Genomic DNA, 21,333 nt, shown 5'->3' on the forward strand with positions numbered 1-21,333 from the left:
ACTGGATACTATGCCTGCTTACAGCCTGTGTCTATTACAATATTCTTGAAGACAGCCTGTTAAAAATGCAATGGGGTTATAATATACAACCATTAGGACTATTCTCCAAACATACACATACATACATTAGGGCATCTTTAAAAGAGCATGAAAACTCCTATAAAGGAATTATGACATACAGAACCAAAATAGCTTCTATTGAAATAAAACTAAGTCCCAAAATACCAACAATACTTTACATTTGAAAATCCTTAATGTTTATAGGCAATGTTCTGTCACATAAACCACTGGATTTGATCTTTGAGCCAAAGGTATTCCAGCCTTTGCTTTTGTTTGTAAACAGAAAAAGAAAACTGCAGTACCTCTGGTCTTTTCTTTTCATATTGATATCACACATGAGGAAAGAGGAAGACAATGATGAGCTATCTACTAACCACATGCATGTACAATCATGAAGACCATGAGGGATCACTGAAGGAGCAGAACCAGGAGCTGGGGGACCTGGGCCCCAGCTGGATGAGCCTGGCCTGTCATTGGCCCTGAGTGCCCCTGTAGGTAGAGGGACCTTGCCTATTTGTTCACACTGAATCCCAGCCCTATGACACGGCCTGGCACATAGAAGAGCTTCAAAAATGCTTGTTGACTTGAAGACAAAGCAAAGTAACCACTTCACAAGGCAGCAGTAGGAATTATGTATGAAAGATGTACCTGATACAAAAAGGGCACTTATTATTCATCTAATCTGAGTACTAAGGTTAATTTCACTTTTATTTAAAATACATTTGACTTATAATCTCCAAAAAAAAATCAATAATCTCTTTCCAAAGCCAATGGCATATAAGTAACTCTAATGAAATTTCAAGATCACTGTATATGTACGGAAATATCACTACGTACCCCAAGAATATATACAACTATTATTTGTCAATTAAAAAATAATAATTTCAACAAATTTTTAACTTTATTTTGAAGTCAGATCGAACAGGAATAACATTTAAATCCTTTTTCTGAGAACTGCCTATAATATAAGTTGTCAAATGTGTAAATTTAAAGTCCTTTCTTAAGAGGAAATATAAATATATACTACTTGAGCAGATAGTAGGTGATAAATGAAATTTAGTTTTTAAACTCAAAGGAAATTCTTCTAAAAGTATGTGTGTGTATACACATATACGTATTAAGTATATATACATATATGCATAAATATGTATTACATAAGATGATTTAAAATATCAAGCGACCCATTAGAGTATAAACAAATGTGAAAAGTATCTGGCAGAAACACTAGACAGTTTTACATAAGAGGAAGGACTCGATGACAGACCCCTAAGTGTCTGTGAGTCTGTAAGTACTGGAAATTTTTTCCCTCCATCAATTCCTGAATATCTTCACCCCTGGAGAGTCATTTCAAACATTTTATATATAAATTGATTTGAGTTCATTGACAGATATACCTGTTCCTCCGGTGAGAGTTCCCTTGGCTATATCGCCATTTCTCTGATCACTGGTTTTCTACCAAGAAGAAAAAAAGAGGACTTTTAAAAATTAGAGTTATAAGTGAAAATGAAAAAAGCATACAAAAATAGTCAGAAAACGGCCATGTCAATACCTTATCTGTAGCTTCTGTCCTCCTGGTTCTTTTCATAATCTCCTCAAGTCGCTATAGGAAAGGAAGAATTGAGCAAGAAGATCAGACACAGAAAAAAAGCCAGCCTGGCACATTTAACTGATGAAATAAATAGATTATTTAAAACGGTCTGTTATTTTGGAAAAATATAATATACACTTTTTTTTTTTTTTTTGAGATGGAGTCTTGCCCCGTCGCCCAGGCTGGAGTGCCGTGTGGCAAGCTCTCAGTTCACTGCAGCCTCCGCCTCCTGGGCGCAAGCGATTCTGCTGCCTCAGCCTCCCAAGTAGCTGGGATCACAGGTGCCCACCACCGCGCCTAGCTAATTTTTGTATTTTTAGTAAAGACAGGGTTTCACCATGTTGGCCAGGCTGGTCTCGAACTCCTGACTTCAGTGATCCGCCTGCCGTGGCCTCCCAGAGTGCTGGGATTACAGACGTGAGCCACCTGCCCAGCCGTGCTGCTTTGTCTTAATTGGAGTTATCCAAGAAAGTTGGACTGCCTTAAGCTATATGAAGTGGAATTAACTGCTTTTTGGTGAGAGCTAAAACATTGAGAGAGATCTCTTTGCAGGAGACTGTTATCACTGAGGGGGCTACTAGTTTATGTGGCGAGGGTAGAAGGCATGTTTTCCAACGGCCAGGGCTAGTCTCTGGGTCTTAGAGGGTGCAAGTTCGCGTCCCGAGCCTCTGTGCTAAGACGCAGCTACCTTCTTTCTCTCCAAGCGCTCCAGCTCTTCTCTCTGGAAATGCTTCTCTCGTTCTTGCCGGGCTCTCTCTGCTTCTTCACGAACGCGAGCTTCTTCTTCTTTCTGAAAACAGAAGGTCGGCGTCTGCCTCTGACAAAGAGGCGGGCTGCCCAGATCTCCCAGGGGGCGCCCGGAGGTGGGGGCGAGGTGGCGGATGGAGGAAGTGCGGAAGCGGGAGCACTGGCAGTCTAGTCCGCACCCTCCTCTGCCCGGCTGGGGCGTCTCCCTGCGGGATCCGGACGGGGAGGGGCGGGGCGGGGTGCAGCCGCACCTGCCTCTGGGCGCGTTCCGCCTCCTCCCGCTCGCGCAGCGCCCGCTCCTCCGTCTGCCGCCGCAGCTGCTCCTCCTTCTCCCGGGCCTGCTCAGCTTCCAGCCGGCGCGACTCCTCCTCACGGCGAGTCCTCTCTTCGGCCACCCGTTGAGCCAATTCCTCTCTCTTTTGTCTGGAAAAAGACAACACAAAAACAAAACCAAAGACACCTGAGGAGAAATCTTTGAAGCGAGGCCTGCGTGGGTGATTCTGTAGGGCGGGTCCTTCAGATGTCCAGTAGAAAAATCTCCACTGGATGCCTTCAGCACTGTTAAGGGACAAAACGCGAAGCCACCCTTAGTCTTCCTCCCCCCTTGCCAGCTGCATTGCAGTCCGTGCTAAACAGAAGCAACATGTAACCACCAGTATCTTGGGGAGGGCTGGCTTTTTGGAAGGAATTTAACTATTTTTAAAGGCTCTGATTTGTTTAATTCAAATAATGTGACTTCTTAGTAATGAATTTGAAGCACCCCCGTCAAAGGAAATCTTTGTAAATAAATAAGGGTCATAGTGTTCTGTCACTGGACAGGAGGAAGACAGCCACGTAAGCTCCCTGTTGGAGCCAAGGGCAGGGCATGGCCAAGATGGCGGCCCAGCGGGGGCATGAGATCCTTCCCCAGGGTACAGTTGTGTTCGTCTGAAGAACAATTATATTGACATTAGTCTTATCAAGCCCAGAAGATGACCAATTGAACAAACTGTCTGGGATACTGCCTGGCAGGCAATCACGGGGCATGTCAAGATCCCACCTGGCTACCCTCTGAGAGGAGATTTATCTGGAAAGGAGAAAACATGAACCCTTATTATGCAGCCTTAATGTGATAATTACAAAGACAAAGCGGAAACCTGGAGATCGGAGATGTGTTAAGTAAAAAAGCAGACTGTACAATTGTACCTCTGCTGTGGTTATAATTATGTAAATATGTATATGTATATATATGTATACACACACTCCCATACTGTTGAGAAACTAGAAAGGACCACCCAAAATGTACACAATTACTGAAAACTGATATGATTATGGATTTTTTCTTTAAACCTTTCTCCATCAATGTTGTTGCACTGTCATTAAAATAAGAAAACGTGGCTGGGAATGGTGGCTCATGCCTGTAATCTCAGCACTTTGGGAGGTTCGGGTGGGAGGATCCCTTGAGCCCAAGAGTTTGAGACCAGCCTGGGCAATATAGTGACACACCATTTCTATTAAAAAAAAAAAAAACAAGAAGAAAGAAGACGAAGAAAAAGAAGAAGAAAGAAGAAAGAAGAAGAAGAAAAATGTGATTTAAAAAACAAACCACTTAGTAGTCACAGGAAAAATAGGTAACAGTAATCCTGAAAGAACTAATCCATTCACTTTCATCAGTATTATCACCTCCTGCCTCTCAGAGGGGTGTTGAGTTAATCCAAGTGTCACTGACATCACTGACACCATGGTGTGGAGCAATGTCTCCCCTTTACCTTTCAAGTTCTTCTTGCTCCTTCCTCTCCCTTTCTTCCTTTTCTCTCTGCTCTCGGGCCAGCCGCCTCTTCTCAGCTAGCAGCCTTGTGGCCTCCTCTGGGTTGGTGGTACCTGCAGAAGTCTTAGGAGAAGCACTGGCAATCACAGTGGATGATGGGGCTGAGACCATGGCTGGGGTGGGGACCAGGGCTGGAGCTGGGGCCGAGGCTGGAGCTGGGGCCGTGACTGGAACTGGGGTCGTGGCTGGAGCAGCTGCACAAACAGGTACAAGGAGAAAACCAATTGGAAACAAAATCCAAAGAACAAAATCAAAACTAGCATTGCCCACATCCAAGGCCTAGAATTTACCATTATAAAAGAAAAGGGAATGTTTATTACTGTGTGTTCTCACAGTTTCACTGTGTTCTATCTGTAACCAAGCAACAGATAAAAAAATCAGTATGTGTAAGTGAGACATCCAACAAAGCTAATACTCTGTCACCAAGTCTTATTTTTATACCAGTTAAATCAGTTAACATATATTGAATGTGTACAGAGCCTCATGTTAGTCTGTGGGGAGTTATACACTGAGCAAAAAGAAGATGAGATCATCCATTTGTCTTTTATTGCATTTGAAAATTCCTACTCTTTGGTAACCATTCATTACTAGAGCAGCATCCTCAGCATCCATGCCGTGAGTCCAGATTCAGACTGGGAAGATGACACCCTATGAAGAGGACCATTTTGTCTCCCCGGAGCTGTCTCTTGGTCTGAGATGGGAGGAGCTCAGGGCCTCTTTGGGAGCCGGTGCTCATTCTGCTTATATATCCCAGGCTGCCAAGATGCAAGATGGGAGCAGAAGTTCTCTAGTCTTACTCAGATTTATGAAGATGACCTAGAGAGCTGGTGCCCCAGAAGCCCCACACAGGCACTCACAATTCGGCAACACAGTGAGCAAGGCACCAGCAAGTGCAAGCTCTGGCCCCTGGCTGCTCCAGCCCCTCCTTTCAAGAGTCACATTTCTACGTCTGCTCCCACAGACTTTTCTCGGCCATCATGATGCTCTATAGCCCTTCTTTCCTTCCTTTTTCCATGGAAACAAACACTGGACTTCTCCTTTTTCTAACATTTTCACCTGTTTTGAATCATATTTCTTTGCCCCACCCTCTATCTTCAAATTCAGACTTAAGTAGAACACTTTTGAATGAAGACAATTCTCAACTAGAAATATTGAATTCCCAGCTCCAGGTGGTTTTAAATTTCTAAATAGCATCTGGTTAGGCTGGCAGAGGTGAGAACCAGTGGGCCTTCTGGAAAAAATTCTGACTTTATCAAGCACACAGGCTACGCCAGGGGTCCTTAAACTCCAGAATTCACAGGAATAGCATTGCCAGATTTAACTGGCCACCCTGTGTTCTATCTGGCAACCATGTTTAGGAGTCAACTGACAAGCTTAGTGTCTTTCAAGTCCTCATATCCACCACTACATATTCTGACTTAGTAAGTCTGAGGTAAAGTCAAGGGTCTGTATGTCAAAACATTATAGATGTGGTGGTTTAAAAATATTTCCAGTTTTCCTCAGCTGCTGCCAAGCTGCACTCAGTCCCTCTGAGGAATCTAGGACCATGCTGAAGTGGGACCCTCACTCCATCTGGCAACTAGCACCTTGCCGGGCAGTGCCAGCCCCACGGCCTCTGTTTCTGAGCTCGCCTGCATTGTGCATGAGGCTTGACCTTCATTCTGCATGAGGGTGAGGTGACCGTCAAGGAGGATAAGATCAATGCCCTCATTAAAGTAGCTGGTGTAAATGTTGAACCTTTTTGGACTGGCTTGTTTTCAAAAGCCCTGGCCAATGTTGACATGTGGAGCCTCATCTGCAATGGAGGAGCTTGTGGACCTGCACCAGCAGGAGGTCCTGCCTCCTCCACCAATGCTGTTCCAGCTGAAGAGAAGAAACAGAAGCAAAGAAAAGAGAGTCTGAGGAGCCCGAGGAGGCTATGGGCTTTGGTCTTTTTGACTAAACCTCTTTTGTAACAAGTTCAATAAAAAGCTGAACTCTTAAATTCTTCGAAAACTCTCTCTTCAAAAGGTGGAGACTATGTTTCTCTTTGAGTGTGAGTCCCACCTAGTGACTTGCTTCTACTTAACAGAATGTGACAGAAACATTGGTGTGCAACTTCTGAGACTGGGTCATAAGAGACATTGTAGATTCCTCCTCATTCTCTCTTCCAGGTCACTCACTCTGGCAGAAGCCAGCAGAGCAAGGAGACAGATGAGGACATTCACCAATAACATGGAGTGGTCCATGTGTGGAGAAGCTGAGGCCACCTGCCCCCAGCCTTGTGTGTAAGCCACCTTCCAGCTCTGGTTGAGTCTTGAGATGACTGCAGCTCTAGTGGACAGCTTGACTGCAATCTCATGAGTGGTCCTGAGCAGGAACCACCCAGCTGCACTGCTGCCAAATTCCTGACCCAAGAATCCATGTGATATGAGAAATGTTTGTTGTTTTATGCTGCTAATTCATTATGCAGCAATAGGTAATGAATACAACAGGTAATTTTGATGCAGGTGCTCTGAACACATTTTATGGAATGAACTCAGCCAATAAAAGCACTGAGAATTCACATTTTGGATGTATGATTTGAGATTTACATTTCTATTTCTGCTTCCACAGACTTTTTTCATGGCTATTATGATGCTCTATGGCCCTCCTCTCCTTTTCCATGGAAGCAAACACTGGACTCCTCTTTCCTCTACCATCTTCACCTGTCTTGAATCATCTCCTCTTTCTTGCCCCACCCTGTATCTTCAAATCAATCTTAAGTAGAAAACTTTGGATGAAGACAATTTTCAACTAGAAATATTGAACTAGCTCCAGGTGATTTTACATTTCTAAATAGCATCTGGTTACCCTGGCAGAGGTGAAAAACCAGTGTCTGGAAAAAATTCTGACTTCTGTCAAGCACACAGGCTATGCCAGGGGTCCTTAAACTCCAGGATGCACAGGAATAGTGTTGCCAGGTTTCTTTTTCTTTTTTTTTTTTAAACTATTTTTAAGCAACGCTAAGTTAAAATATTATACTTAAGGAAAGGTGTTAAACTTAACCTTAGAGTAAAATTTCCAAGTCTCCAATAAGAGAAGAAAAGGAAAACAAAAAAAGCTTCATCAAAGCAGTGCAGGAGAAAAAGAGAGAGCACCCGCACCACAGGTGACTTCGCTCTTACCAGGGCCAGCTTCTGGTTCAGCAGGTTTCCCCTCTTCAACTGTGGCTTCTTCTACCTTCACTAAAGGTGCTCTTCCCTTTAGTGAGGGCTCATTGGCAACTTTCTGAGGTTCCTTCTCAGGGTCTTTTTTCTCAGGCTCCACTCTGACTTCCCTCTTGACAGGGCGGATGTTGCCTGGGGATGGGGGCCGGACCTGAGCAGGAGCAGCTTTGACTGAGCCGGGTGGCAAGGAGGATGTCGGTCTGGGTGTGCCAGGCAAATGAGGAAGAGACTTGGATGGAAGCCTGGGCCACAAACAAACAAGGCAGACAGAAGGGGACACATGAGAATAGGCTTGCCAGAACCTAGAACACGACTCGATGGAAGAGAATGCAGATATTTAGCTCAGTGTATTTGTTTTTTATGTGGTAGATGCAGAAATAGAGTTGCTTTAGGGAACCATTCCAATTTCTCTTTTTCCTTTCCTTTCAGGAAGAATGTTATTCCCTAAGTCAAAGCCAAACAGCATGAGAAGAACAGTTCACTTTCAGAAGAGCGAGCTACTAATTCTCTAACATGGAACAACCCAGCCAGCCACTTATATTTCACTTACCAAAGTCGGGAGGGAGCTGGCGGTCTTGCTTTGGGATTAGATGGAGATATAGCCCTTCGGGTGCCAGATGTGAGGAAGGGTACATTTTCTCTCTCTCTTTCTTTTTTATAGCCCTAAGTTCAGAGAAACTCAATAGTTAGATTTTTCCATGAGCGAGGCAACCACATTCACAATACTCAACAGTGGAGCTAGAAACCATTGAATGCCTTTTAAGGAATGTTCTCAGCTATGTCACATATACCCATTCCATCTCAACAAAAGGCCCTTGTTAGCTTAACACTGAACAGTATAACTGAATTGACACAACGTGACACTAATAAGGTGGTTCCGGATGTGTGATCTGGAGTCATGTTTGTCAAAAAGCATATGTATATACATACTTTTAGAAAGAACCTATACTTTGTGTCTAAAATTCATTACCTGAAGCAAAACCTCCCAATCAGGTTTATCCCACACAAATGTCAAATGTTACTTCCATTTTTAAAAAACTTTGAATTAAAACACATCTTTTTCTTTTTAATTCTTAGCATTTTTCCCCCAAACATACTGTATCTCAGTCTTTAAAAAAAATTATATGCCTGCTATATTAGATATAAACTCATTTTTCTTTTATATTGATGTTTTATAATGGAATCAAGTCCTTCCTCACCTAGTGTCCTCTTGCAGCAATAGATAACGGATACAATAGGTGATTCTGAAGAAAAGTCAGGTTTACAGTGAGGAATTTCAGCTATTTATTTATTTTTTTTGCTCTTCCTTACCAGGAATAAACTGAAATCTGAAGGTGGGCCAAAACATCACGCCTCCCTGACTGCCAACTAGGAATTCAGCTAGAGAGATGACACTTTCCTCAGTCAAAATGGGCAAAGGGAAGCCAAGAGAAGTGTTCTACTACTCTAAAGTCAATCGAGACCAAAACAAACAAAAATTGTACAGAGCAAAACAGACCCTTTCCAAGTATCTGAAACCTGACAATGGTAGGAGGGGCACGTGCTGGAGGCACCTAGGTGAACACCTGTCAGGAGGGCAGACTGCAAGCATGCATGGGAAGGGGCAGAGTATTATCTAGCCCCAGGTGACATGAACTAGTAGTGTACCTTTTCTTCTCTCCTTTTCTGCCTGGCTCAAGCATCAGTTCCTCTCTTCCTTCCTTTCCCTTTTATTCCCCTCAGTGTCCCTTTTAATTGCTTCCCTCCATTTTCCTTAATAGCACCCTAGTTGATGGACTGGGTTATCAGAGAAGCAAAAACATCTAAGTGTCAAATAATGCTCATTGTCTCCCTGGGATTTCTAAACAGAAAAAATGAAGAAAGAGGCAGAGAAGAGCTTCACAAGTGTGTGCCAGCTCTCCATCATTTCCAGCTGCTCAATCACCATTTCTCCCATTTTAGTCCCCAAAAGTAGGAGGTGGGGCCTCAGAGAGCTGCTGTGGGCTTTGGGTATCAAAAGTTGCAGCCACCATATGGGGTGCTCCTGGCTGGTGTACAGGGTGGCAGGCCCAGGGCTTTTCCCAGGGGAGACTGGGGTTAAGCACCTCAAGTAGCCCTTCTTTTTCTTTTTCTCAAAACATTTTGATTTGGCTGAAATCAGATCAATGGGTGATCTAAATGGGAAAAAGGCTCAAGAGGGACAATTTTTGATGTGGTGGGGGGGTTGGGGATTATTATCTGTGCCTTGATAATACAGGGATCAGGGAATGAACCTATATAAAGGTACAGAATCCTAGGATTACAGTGCCTTTGAACCAGTTGTTTCTTTCTTTTTTAAAAGTGATCTCCTTTAATCACCTAGGGGTAGGTGAGCAGAGGAGGAATGGTTTGGAAAAACACTCAATACTTAACACCCTCCCAACCAGGGAGTTTTTTTCTTTTCTTTTTTAACTCTTTCAGTCCTTTTGTTACTCTTATATCCAACCACCCATTTGGGTACCAGACATGTAAAGGCACTCCTGATTCTCATCCTGATCTGAGTTAATAGCCCACCATCTATACAATCATCTTTCCTATTAATACTTTCCACAATGCTGAGGGGGAACACATGCTCAGCAAGTCAATGGCCTGGGCAACATATCAGCAGGAAAAAGACTTTAATTTTGTAATTAAGGTAGTTTAGAATACAGTATAAATATCCTCCAAGAGAGACGATTCACTGACAGATACTTTAAGGCAGTGCTGTTTAATAGAACTTTCTGATATGATGATGTTCTAAATCTAGCCACTAACCACATTTGCCTATTTGAATTTAAATCTAAATTAATCCAAATTAAGTAAAATAGAAAAGGAAATTTGAAAAACAACTCCATTTCCTATAACATCCAAAGGAATAAAGCACTTAGGAATGAACTTAACAAAGGAGGCCAAAGACCTGCATACTGAAAACTAGAAGATAGTGCTGAAAGAAATTAAAGACAACACAAATAAACGGAAGGAAGTCCTGTGTGCAGGGATTAGAAGATTTAATACTGTTAGGATGTCACTACTACCAAAAGCGATCCACAGATTCCATGCATTCCCTATTGAAATCCCAATATAATTTTTATTTTTGCAGAAATATAAGAATTCGACCCAAAATTCACAGAAAATTTCAAAGGACCCTGAAGAACCAAAATAATCTTGAAAAAGAACAAAGTTGGAGTTCTTACATTTCCTGATTTCACAACATATTACAGGTTGAGTATCCCTTATCCAAAATGATTGGGATTACAGTGTGTCAGATTTCAGATTTTGGAATACTTGCATTAACACTTACCGCTTTAGCAGCCTTAATTCATAAAACTGGACATCTGAGATGCTCCAATGAGCATCTCCTTTGAGTGTCATGTTGGTACTCAAAAAGTTTCACATTTTGGAGCATTCTGTATTTTGTTTTTTTGAATTAGAGATACTCAATTGGTAAAAAGCTACAGTGATCAGTACTGTGGTAATGGTATCAAGACATATAGATATATGGGACTGGGCACTACAGCTCATGTCTGTAATCCCAGCATTCGGGGAGGTCGAGGTGGGTGGGTCACTTGAGGTCAGGAGTTCAAGACCAGCCTGGCCTACATGGCGAAACCCTGTCTCTACTAAAAATACATAAATTAGATGGGCGTGGTAGTGCATGCCTGTAGTCCCAGCTATTCAGAGGGCTGGGGCATAAGAATCACTTGGGCCTGGGAGGCGGAGGTTGCAGTGAGCTGAGATTGCGCCACTGCACTCCAGCATGGGTGACAGAGTGAGACTGTCTCAAAACAAAACAAAACAAAACAAAGCAAAAAGATACATAGACCAATGGAATAGAATCCAGAGCCCAGAAACAAACCCTTGTGTATATGGTCAAATGCTAACACCACTCAATGAAACAAGGACATTCTCTTCAACAAATGATGCAGGGAAAACTGGATATCCAAATGCAAAAGAATGAAGTTGGATTCCTACCTTATAAAATATACAAAAGTTAACTCAAAATGGAGTAAAGACTTAAATGCAAGACTTAAAGCTATAAAACCTCTAGAAGAAAACGTAAGTGAAAAGCTTCATGACACTGTGTTTGGTACTGATTTCCTGGATATAACACCAAAAGCACAGGCAATGAAGTAACAATAAACAAATGGGACAACATCAAACTTAAACACTTCTATATATCAAAGGAAACAATCAATAGAGTAAAAAGGCAACCTATGGAATAGGAGAAAGTATTTGCAAGTCATATATTTAATAAGGGGTTACTACCAGAATATATAAATAACTCTACAATTCAACAATAACAAAACAACCCCATTAAAAAGTAGGCAAAGAACTTGAATAGCCATTTTTCTAACGATGCCATATGAAAAGCCAACAAGCATATGCAAATACGTTCATCATCACTGATCATTAAATAAATGCAAACCAAAACTACAAACCATCACCTCACATTCCTTAAGATGGCTATTATCAAAAAACAAGATCACGACTGTTGGCGAGAATGTGGAGATACAGAAATCTTTGTGCACTGTTAGTAGAAATGTAAAATGATACAGCTGCTGTGGAAATTGGCATAGAGGCTCCTCAAAAAATTGAAAATAGGATTACTATATGATCCGGCAATCTCTATATATCAAGAGAAATTGAAAGAAAGATCTCTAGAGATATCTATATTCTTATGTTCATAGCAGTGTTATTCACAATAGCCATGAGGTGAAAGCAACCCAGATGTTCACCAATACATGAAATGATAAACAAAATGTGGTATACAAATACAATGGAATATTATTCAGCCCCAAAAAGGAAGGAAATTCTGACATATGTTATAACAAGGATGAACCTTGAGAACATTATGCTAAGTGAAATAAGCCAGGCACAAAAATTCAAACACTGCATGATTTCACTTTTATGTGGTCTCTAAAGTAGCTAAATTCACAGAAACAGAAATTAAAACAGTGACTGCCAGGGGCTGAGGGGAGGGAGAAATGGGGAGTTGTTTGATGGGTATACAGTTTGAGTTTTTCAGGACTTAAAAAGTTCTGGACATTGGTAGCACTTCAATGTGAATATACTTAACACTGCTGAACTTTAGAATGGTTAAAATGGTAAATTTTATGTTATTTTTTTTTATTTTTTTAATCACAACTAAACATTTTTTAAAAACTTAAAATTCAACTTGTCAGTTTCACTAGCCCCTTTCCAAGTGCTCACCACTGTGGCCAGTCACTACTGAATTCCACAGTGCAGCTCCAGGATATAAATGACTCTGAGTCATTTTCTGGCAGTATTTGCCTAAATACTTGGTTGTAAAGAGGTAAAAAGACAGCTACTTGATTAAATAGAGAAAGAGGAAGGTAATAAAAACAAAACAAACCAAGGCTCTGGATCATGTAATGACACATCTTTCATTTAACTTGTCAGCCACAGGTGGCCCTCAACCTTCTCTCAAGCAGTGTTAATTTTTGTTTTTACCCAGAACAAGATATTTTTTCCATGGCGAATGCTCTTTTCCCCTGCCCAGTGAGTACCCCCAACTTTGGGGCCAAGCTGTTCTGTTTAACTATGGCTTTTTGTCTGCAGTTAAGGAGGATCTCTGAAACACTAATAAACTAAAACTTCCCAGACATCAAAGATTGTTTCACCTGTGGCTTAGAGGGTTGGAGGCCTGACTCAATCATGAATCAAACACAGATTCCAGAAAGGCTGATGGAGCTTGAAAGAAAAACAGGGTGTAGGCAAAGCCATCAAGCTCTCACAACCCTAAATTATCCTTTAAGCAAAATCCTTTTAAGTGTCCATCAGGTTTATAAATCTGAATTGCTCTGGGAAGTTATGATTTTAAGAAATTGTTTCAGCCTTTCATTAAAAGGGTCATACTGTTATCTTGGAGAGAGGCAATGAGATCTTCTAGTTGACTGGTGAGTCCTTTAAGACTAAAGTACAATGTCTAAAGACCACAGAATAAGGTTTGTATCTTTCAACTGATACCAAATAAACACAGGATTTAAAGCAAAGAAGAAGAAAGATTCCTGGAGACATACAAATTACCTCATTGCATTTATAGCATGGTGAAAATTAACATTACCTCAGCCCATAATAACAAGTACAAATTATATTTTTGACTTACAAAATCTGAGTTTATAGCACAGCCTAACAGCCTTTTAAGAATTAGTGATTTAGTAAATGACTAATGTTTTCAAAATACTTTTTTGACTATATTTTAAGATCCCTTGACAGGGCCTTGACAGGGATTAGCCAAGCAGGATAAAAATTCTTTATCTTGCTTTTGCGTGAACCACATTTAGAGTTCAGCCAGCTTCTGGATATGGTTGGAATAAAATGCCAAGGCAGTGGTCCAAGCCCACTTCCCCTTCAAAGGCCATTTGGTTTTCCTACTTTCAAAAATGAAAGTATTCTGGCATTGCACTTATGTGTATGGACGCTCCAGCAGGGTAGGGCATCCACTCATATATGCTTGAACAAATAACAGCTTTTGTCTTCAAATTCAAATGTTTAGGGAGAGGAAAATCCCCAAGTGAAGAGGAAGTGAGGGGACACTACTGCCCAGCCAGCCAGATTCATGATCAATGGGAGAGATGGGATGGTGGATGTCGCGGTCTCCCCCTCTTAGGCCCACACCGCACCTCAGGGTTGTGTCCAGTCTGCACAGGAACAGCACTGGCTCCCAGACTTGCCCAGCTGCTCCCAACAGCTACTCACCGCTATGCCATGAATGGTCCTCCTGCGAGAAGAGCCCTCAGGTGGTGTTACAAAGAGTTTTGGTCGATCCATCGAATTTCTAGAGTGTGCAGCTTTGTAGGGCATGATGATGGGGCTGCAAGATGCTGAACGAGGACAAATGGGGATAACTAGGGTGCAGGTGATTGGTTTTACACACAAGAGTGCCAGAAGAGCAGTTGAAGAAAGCCAAAAGCAGGTTCAGGAAAAGGAGCAAAGCAGAGATAGAGAGAAAAGTAGGAAGAAGATGTTATTACCTAAAGGTGCCCAGAACCATCATACTCAACTGTCCTTACAGTCCTATGAATTTATGATGAGTCCAAAAGGAAGGCATGTCCACGTAAAAAATCTGGAATATATTGTTAGCTCTTTGGCTCTTTAAATACTAATGAAAGACGTAGAAGTAATCCAGTAATTATGGAGAGCAATGGTCTTATATTCCTATTAGCTGATGGTTCTGGAAAAAACACTACATTAGTGATAAAAGATAATTTTTATGTAAAGAGTAGTTTATAACCAGACTTTTCCTAAATTAGCTTTAAGATGGAATAAAAGGTGGAAAGAGAGGAAGCGTGCAAGCAGGCAAGCAAGATATACTACAACTGTTTCAGGATTCAAGTTCAACAGCCAGCAGGGGAAAACAGCAACCAAACTTAAAAAATGTTAAATGAACAAGTCTTACCAGGTGTTAAGACTTGTCACAAGGATAAGTAATACTTTTCCAGGAAAATATTCTGTACATGTCTTATTTATTTATAGGTAAACCAAATGCATGCTTCTGGGTTTTCCCAAAAGCCAAGGCATTTGATGGTTCATAGGAAGCAGCATTAGAACATATGGGGAGATTAGCTATATCTATTTAAAATGTTGAATAGAACAAAAATATGTTAGATCCGCCAAATGTAAGGTTGAACCATGAAGAACTTTTACAGTTTTACTCAAGATGGAATGTTTTATGAAAAACCACATAGCTTCTGACCATTTACCTTCCAAGGAACACTGTTATGAATCAAGTTATTGTGAACAACAGTGGGTTTAAGGAAATTCATATAACACTGCATAGGTATCAAAAGTGTGAGTATTCAGGTTCTAAGGTCCATTTTCAGATCTCACTCAGAAATTTTATTTCCTAGCAAAAATAAGACAAACACAATTATAGAGAATACTATGTATTTGGACATGGTTATAAAAGGACTTCTCAACTGTAGGCTTTGTAGCAACCCTTTAAAGAAACCACTATGACAGCTGAATGTAAGAGGATTAATAAATTTAAAACTCAAAAGTTCACAAGACAAATTTGGGGTGATCTTAACTTCAGGATTATAGAGTTGAAAAAAGATTTGCTATTTGGGTTTAATTTACAGACAGAAAGTCAATCAGATTGCATCTTTATTAATGTGCTCTTTCATTAAATGCCTGGCAGTATCTTCTGGCTATCACTGCATGGTTTTGTTCTGTTTTGAGACAGGATCTCACTCTGTTGCCCAGGCTGGGATGCAGTGGCACGATCTCATCTTGGCTCACTGCAGCCTTGACAGTGAATAGACTGGAAACTGCACTCTCTTTTCCCATCATTTGAAAACAGAATTCTGTTTCTTCAGGATAAACTAAAACACTTTTTCATTTCTTCAGTTTTCCTTAAAATAATATATGTATGTCTTAATTGGAAACTGATATAAAGCTTTACTTCCAACCTTAATGGAGAAGGAAGGATTTGTATTGTGAAGGAGGGAATCTCTTTGTCATTTTGCCTGTGATCACAGGAAAAACTCTTCGAAAATAATCATTTCTCAAGTGCCACAACAAGGCATTTGCATTTTCTAGACAAGAAAGAGTTCACTAATGCAAAATTCTTCCAAGTCAATCAAATGCATTTAAGGAATAACATCCTGGCACAAGGCACTTCTGGGGATTAATAATCGGGGTGGGGGAGGCACGCACTGCCCAGGACAGAGCCAGAGGCCATTCACCTTGCTCAAGGATCAAGAAACCCTAGAAAACAGCTCTGCTTGGAGGCCATGGGTCTGACACTGAAAAAGGAATGAAGTACGGAAATATGATTTCTTTTCCCTCAAGTGGAAAATAATTTCATGAAGTATGTATGGAGCATTTCCTGAGGCTATCATGGATGTAAGCCAATATCACCAGGCCTCTGGTTTATTCTTTATTTTAGTGTTGACGTGATACTAAATATGGGTTGAAAATATCCTTAAATCTAGCTAGTATAGTCCATAGAAAAACATCCTCAAATTTAGTCCAAAGAACATCTTTTGGCTAAAATAAACATAAATTTCTTGTAAGGGTATTGGATTTCATGGAATTCATTGCTGCACTGAATAGCAAGTACTGAAAAACCTGAAATCTTCAAATCAATTATTTGAATAATCTGCCCTTCTGAAGAAATAGTAAGAACAATATATAGTTACTTTTTCCCAGAGTACACTTCATATCCCAAGTAGTTAATTAAACGTGAACACTGTCTCATGAAAATGTCTTTGAGAAAGTCTCCCACAGTATATGTACTTCATCCTACTCTTGGTCATAAGTATGCATTAATTTCACTCATTCAGGATTTTCTGTATGAAATAATGGGTGCAGAGAAAAGATAATGCAGGTCAAGTGGTTGAAATGTAGCACAGCAAAAAGAAAAACGGCATAATATGATAATATGATACTAGCATTTACTGAGGGCCTACTATGTGCAGGTACTAGTCCAAGCATTGTACATACATTATTTAATCCTGAGCTCTAATAATCACTTGTATTTTGAATGTCCTGGGGAAAAAAAGTATAGAAAAGTCAACCCAAAGCAGTGGCTGCAAATGAGAGGTGTGAGACTGGGAGTTCCAGCTCTCAACTACTCTATTGTCTGTGCAGGGAGTTTACAATCACTGTACATCCCAGGGCTAAGAGTAGCTGTTTAATCTGCTGATGTAACCCAGCACAGGACACATTATAGGTTACCTTCTTGCCAGTAGCAATTAGGAATATGGTGAGGTCAAAGAATAACACTAAAATGGGAAAACATGAAAGAATAATCAAGGACAATAGATGAAAAATAAAAATGATGGAAAATGTGGTTTTGACAAGATAATTGGAAGAGATGTTTGCATATATACTTCCAAATGAAAATTTAAAAAAACCCCAGGAATTCTGGTTCATTAAACATAAGCTGTATCGATGAAATCGGTGACAATGAAGCAGGCAATGTATTGACAAAACAGGCAGCTCAAGTAAAGGCTACGCACTCTTTCACACTGAAACAAATTACAGAAACATATCAACTTGTGACAAGGAGAATGGAAATGTGTCAAAATAGCGAGCCAGTTTGCAGATAAAAAAGTACCTTGGTTGAGCATAACAACAAAGAAGGGGAGAAGATGGGCAAGTAGAATGGCTGGAAAATGAGGAAACGGTATTGGAAAAGATTAGATGGAGAGTGAAAGAAGTGACAAGAGTTAGTGATGACAAAAGTAGTACAGCTGATTTCCCAGCTGTGAGGCAGGAAACAGCATACAAGGGGAGATTCAGAAGCATGACAGTCATAAACCAGCTAAATGCTAGAAAATACGACTGAAAAGCGTTTTTGTTTGTTTGTTTTGAGACGGAGTCTCACTCTGTTGCCCAGGCTGGAGTGCAGTGGCGCGATCTCGGCTCACTGCAAGCTCTGCTTCCTGGGTTCACGCCATTCTTCTGCCTCAGCCTCCCGAGTAGCTGGGACTACAGGTGCCCGCCACTTCGCCTGGCTACTGTTTTGTACTTTTAGTAGAGACAGGGTTTCACTGTGTTAGCCAGGATGCTCTCGATCTCCTGACCTTGTGATCTGCCCGCCTCGGCCTCCCAAAGTGCTGGGATTACAGGCGTGAGCCACCGTGCCCGGCCTGAAAAGCGGTTTAAAAGCTTTTCAATTAGCTAAAGAAAAACTCATGACTTGTAGAAAAGTGTGAAATTCATAGGCATAGAAAAAATATTGAAATAAGCTGTACTTTCTCCTCCAGGAAAACCTCAGATGCAATGTGATGGCTCTTACAGGAGTGTGGACTTTACGGAGAACACACAACACTGTGGTTCAGCTAGCGGACTGCACAGCTGCACATAAAGCATCACTCAGGGCATTGAGGATGGAGGGGTAAGAACATTTATGATCCTGTTTACCCATTTTCTAAGTGGCTTTGGTTTAAGTCACTTATTGTCGCTGCACTTGGTTTCCATAAGAAGGTGGTGGGAATGCCCACACTCGCCTTCGTGACTGTCTGCCCGGGGTACTATGAGATTTAGACTGAGATTCATTCACTCATTGGGCACTGCAGATGAAAGACACCATAAAACCACCAGCAATTATTACTTAAAAGCAGGCTAATGAACATGGAGAGGCTTGCAAGGGCAAAGCACTTTTAAAGTGCCAAAGATGAGAGCTAGTAGACTGTTTATATAAATACACCAATTGTCCCCGAAGATATTTGGGAAAACCTAAATCAACTCACCAGGAGACATCTGTTACCCAATGCCTAACATGTACCTTTCTTATCAACTAGATGTAGGCTCCACACTAACTTCTCATTATCATTAAATTAACTGGCTAATTCAGGTACGTTTTGCATTTCAAAAAAGTAGGAGTTATAACCAATCATCATAACTGGTACTAAGCATGTTTCATATAAATTTCAAAGAATGTAACAAATAAGGATATTACAATTAGCCTACTCCACAACTCTGAGAGTTCTGCAAGGGTACGATTCCTAGATTACATATAAAAGATTGGCACAGGGAGAAGTAGCTGTGCCACAGCCACATTATGAAACGCTATGCTGAAATAACAGACTTGCACTTTGATTTTATTCCCAAGTCCATATATTAGTATTGCATGTTAAATTATTTCTACCTTGGATCATCTGCTCAGAGACAGAGGCAGAAGGAAAGGCAGGGAAGGAATACTTTCTTCGGGTCATGTTATGAACAGACAGAAGCCTCTGAAGCCATCGGAGCCCAGGGAGGGGCTTCGTCAGCCTGCCTGGCGTCTGGTGTCCAGATAAGATGCTAAGGCAGATGCCCAGAGGAAACAATGCCAGGGGTATGAAACCAACACCGACAGACATTTCCACCGGGGGAAGAGAGAAGCACACTTTAGGAAAAAGTGAGATGTGATTAGATGAATATGCTTCAAAGGGAGGACTTGACTTCATAGGGAAAGTTCCACCTGGACAGTTTTACCTGCTTCTCCAGATAAGGCAGCTGTGCTTTTACTTCTGGCCAGGAACGAATGTGTGGGCGTCAGGAGTCTGTTAACAACGCTGCTCTCCCATGGGCTGAGCTGCAGGCGGCGAGCTAAACGTCACCACATAAGCAAGATGTTAGAAGCATTCTTTTCAGAGTCAAGAGGGCATAATACATCGTACCTATCGCTTCCATACGCTGGGCCTTCACAGGACCAGGCTCTGCAGGGAGGACGGCAGGCCAAGAATCAGGGCAACAGGACCCCTGTCCAGAGGGAGCAGTTATTCCACCAGGTTGCTTTTCTTCAAGACGTTAAGTTTGTAGCAGGTTCTAAATTAGTTTTACAGACGCAAATTTTGCTAACCACCCTCTTTTACTACTCAACCGGCAATAAAACAAAAATATCATTTCAGCTATTATTTGGGTATGTGTCTATAACTCCAGAGTGGTACTATCTGATGGGCATTGGGATGGACAGTAGACTGATGGCACACACCTTAGCCAGAAGGTTTCCTAAGTACCTTGAATAATAAACCCCAATAGAGGCACTGGCAGGTTAATGAAAGACGAGTCAAATAAAAGACAGAAAGGGGCCCCAATAAATTACGCTAGATCTCCATGAATTGCTACTTTGGCCATGGGGGTATGTATGTGGGAATTAGATATCATAAAATGAAAGAAGACTCATGCAAAGTTCTGTATGGGAATCCTTTTGAGCTTTTCATTTGGCAAGCCAGGTTCTTTCAGGTCCCTCTTTGGCAATAATATAAAACATTTGGCCAAGGACAAGGCTAAGGCTGAAGCAAGATAAAATTAAACAGAAAAGCCAAAATCCAATATAAATATAATCCTAGAGATTGCTAGTGGATGCCTAAGAAGTCTAGAAAACAAATTTAACATAACACAATGATGTACAGTCCCAAATTACATTGCAGCTTTGCAAGGTCATAGTTAGGAAATGGATACCAATTATAAATTAATTACTTTGCTTATATGGTTAGCTTCCAGTGATGGCTCATGAAACGATAGAAGCTATTTTCCAAAAATATCAGTAAAGCTGGCAAAATTCTACAAATATCACGGAAGTGATTACATATCTTTATTTTAGAACACATTCCTGTCACTCTTAAAAGTTTTTTTTGTTGTTATTTTAAAATTTTATTTATTGTTTGTTTTTAAGACAGGCGTCTTGCCATGTTGCTCAGGCTGATTTTGAACTCCTGGGCTCAAGCGATTCTTCTTCCTCAGCCTCCCAAGTAGCTGGGTTTACAGGTGCATGCCACTATGTCTGGATTAAAAGTCTTTAAAACTGTCTGCACCTGAAAAGGCTGCTTCTGTTCCACTCCACAAACAGCAGGTGCAAGTCTCCTTTGCCTCTGGGGCAGTGTTCTATATAACTATCGTATATATATCATATTTTACGTGAATGGCATTTAAATGCTAGGAAATTAGTTTTAGTTAATAAAAGCCATATACTGCTAAACATTGTCTTAAAAATAGTTGCTTCTATTTGGAATGAAGTATCAACTTCCAATAAGTACCTTAACTATGTGACTAATTTAAAAGAGTAGCTATTTTGATCAGGCGCTGGTGAATTTAAGAATTAGTGAACTGTTTGTTAGAGTTTGCTTATTAGAAGAGTTTTCATGGTTAAATTAAATATTATCTGACATTAAGACATTAATTAAAAAGATGTTATAAAAACTACTGCAATAGTTACAATTAGAAAGCACCGTGGGCTAAGTACTATCATAAGCTATGTATGGCAGTGTGAGTATAACAACAGAATAGAATACAATCTAAAATTAGAATACATTTACAGGGTAAAATCAATGGGGAAAAGGTGATTAGGATTAACTGAAAATCTTCAACAGAACTATTTTCAAGAGATGAGAAAGGGAAGAAATTTAAACTCTTCCTTTTCTTAGAAAAACTGTATGATGACTGTGGCTTACAACTGCAGAGATGGGTTGTCATGGAAAAGATAAGTCTCC

General features: G+C 40.8%; 1 protein-coding gene and 1 pseudogene across 37 annotated transcripts in view; one reads left to right on the top strand and one right to left on the bottom strand.

Moving 5' to 3' along the window:
* MAP7 (microtubule associated protein 7) overlaps window positions 1–21,333 on the bottom strand; it is a 209,718-nt gene that overhangs the window by 15,999 nt on the left and 172,386 nt on the right. For 19 of the 37 annotated variants that reach the window (XM_015448711.4, XM_005551932.5, XM_045391474.3 and 16 more), the window contains 9 exons: window positions 19,337–19,450; window positions 14,108–14,256; window positions 7,941–8,053; window positions 7,349–7,632; window positions 4,144–4,396; window positions 2,647–2,818; window positions 2,337–2,438; window positions 1,610–1,660; window positions 1,455–1,512 (listed from right to left, as the gene is read on the bottom strand). In XM_015448711.4, the coding sequence (XP_015304197.3) occupies window positions 1,455–1,512; window positions 1,610–1,660; window positions 2,337–2,438; window positions 2,647–2,818; window positions 4,144–4,396; window positions 7,349–7,632; window positions 7,941–8,053; window positions 14,108–14,256; window positions 19,337–19,450 (1,296 nt within the window). The remainder of the gene's footprint in view (window positions 1–1,454; window positions 1,513–1,609; window positions 1,661–2,336; window positions 2,439–2,646; window positions 2,819–4,143; window positions 4,397–7,348; window positions 7,633–7,940; window positions 8,054–14,107; window positions 14,257–19,336; window positions 19,451–21,333) is intronic. The other 18 variants (XM_005551937.5, XM_005551933.5, XM_065543445.2 and 15 more) reach the window with 1 other exon arrangement.
* On the top strand, window positions 4,813–6,267 carry LOC102120354 (large ribosomal subunit protein P1 pseudogene; annotated as a pseudogene).

Source organism: Macaca fascicularis, chromosome 4, assembly GCF_037993035.2.
Source record: "Macaca fascicularis isolate 582-1 chromosome 4, T2T-MFA8v1.1".
Lineage (NCBI taxonomy): Eukaryota > Metazoa > Chordata > Mammalia > Primates > Cercopithecidae > Macaca > Macaca fascicularis.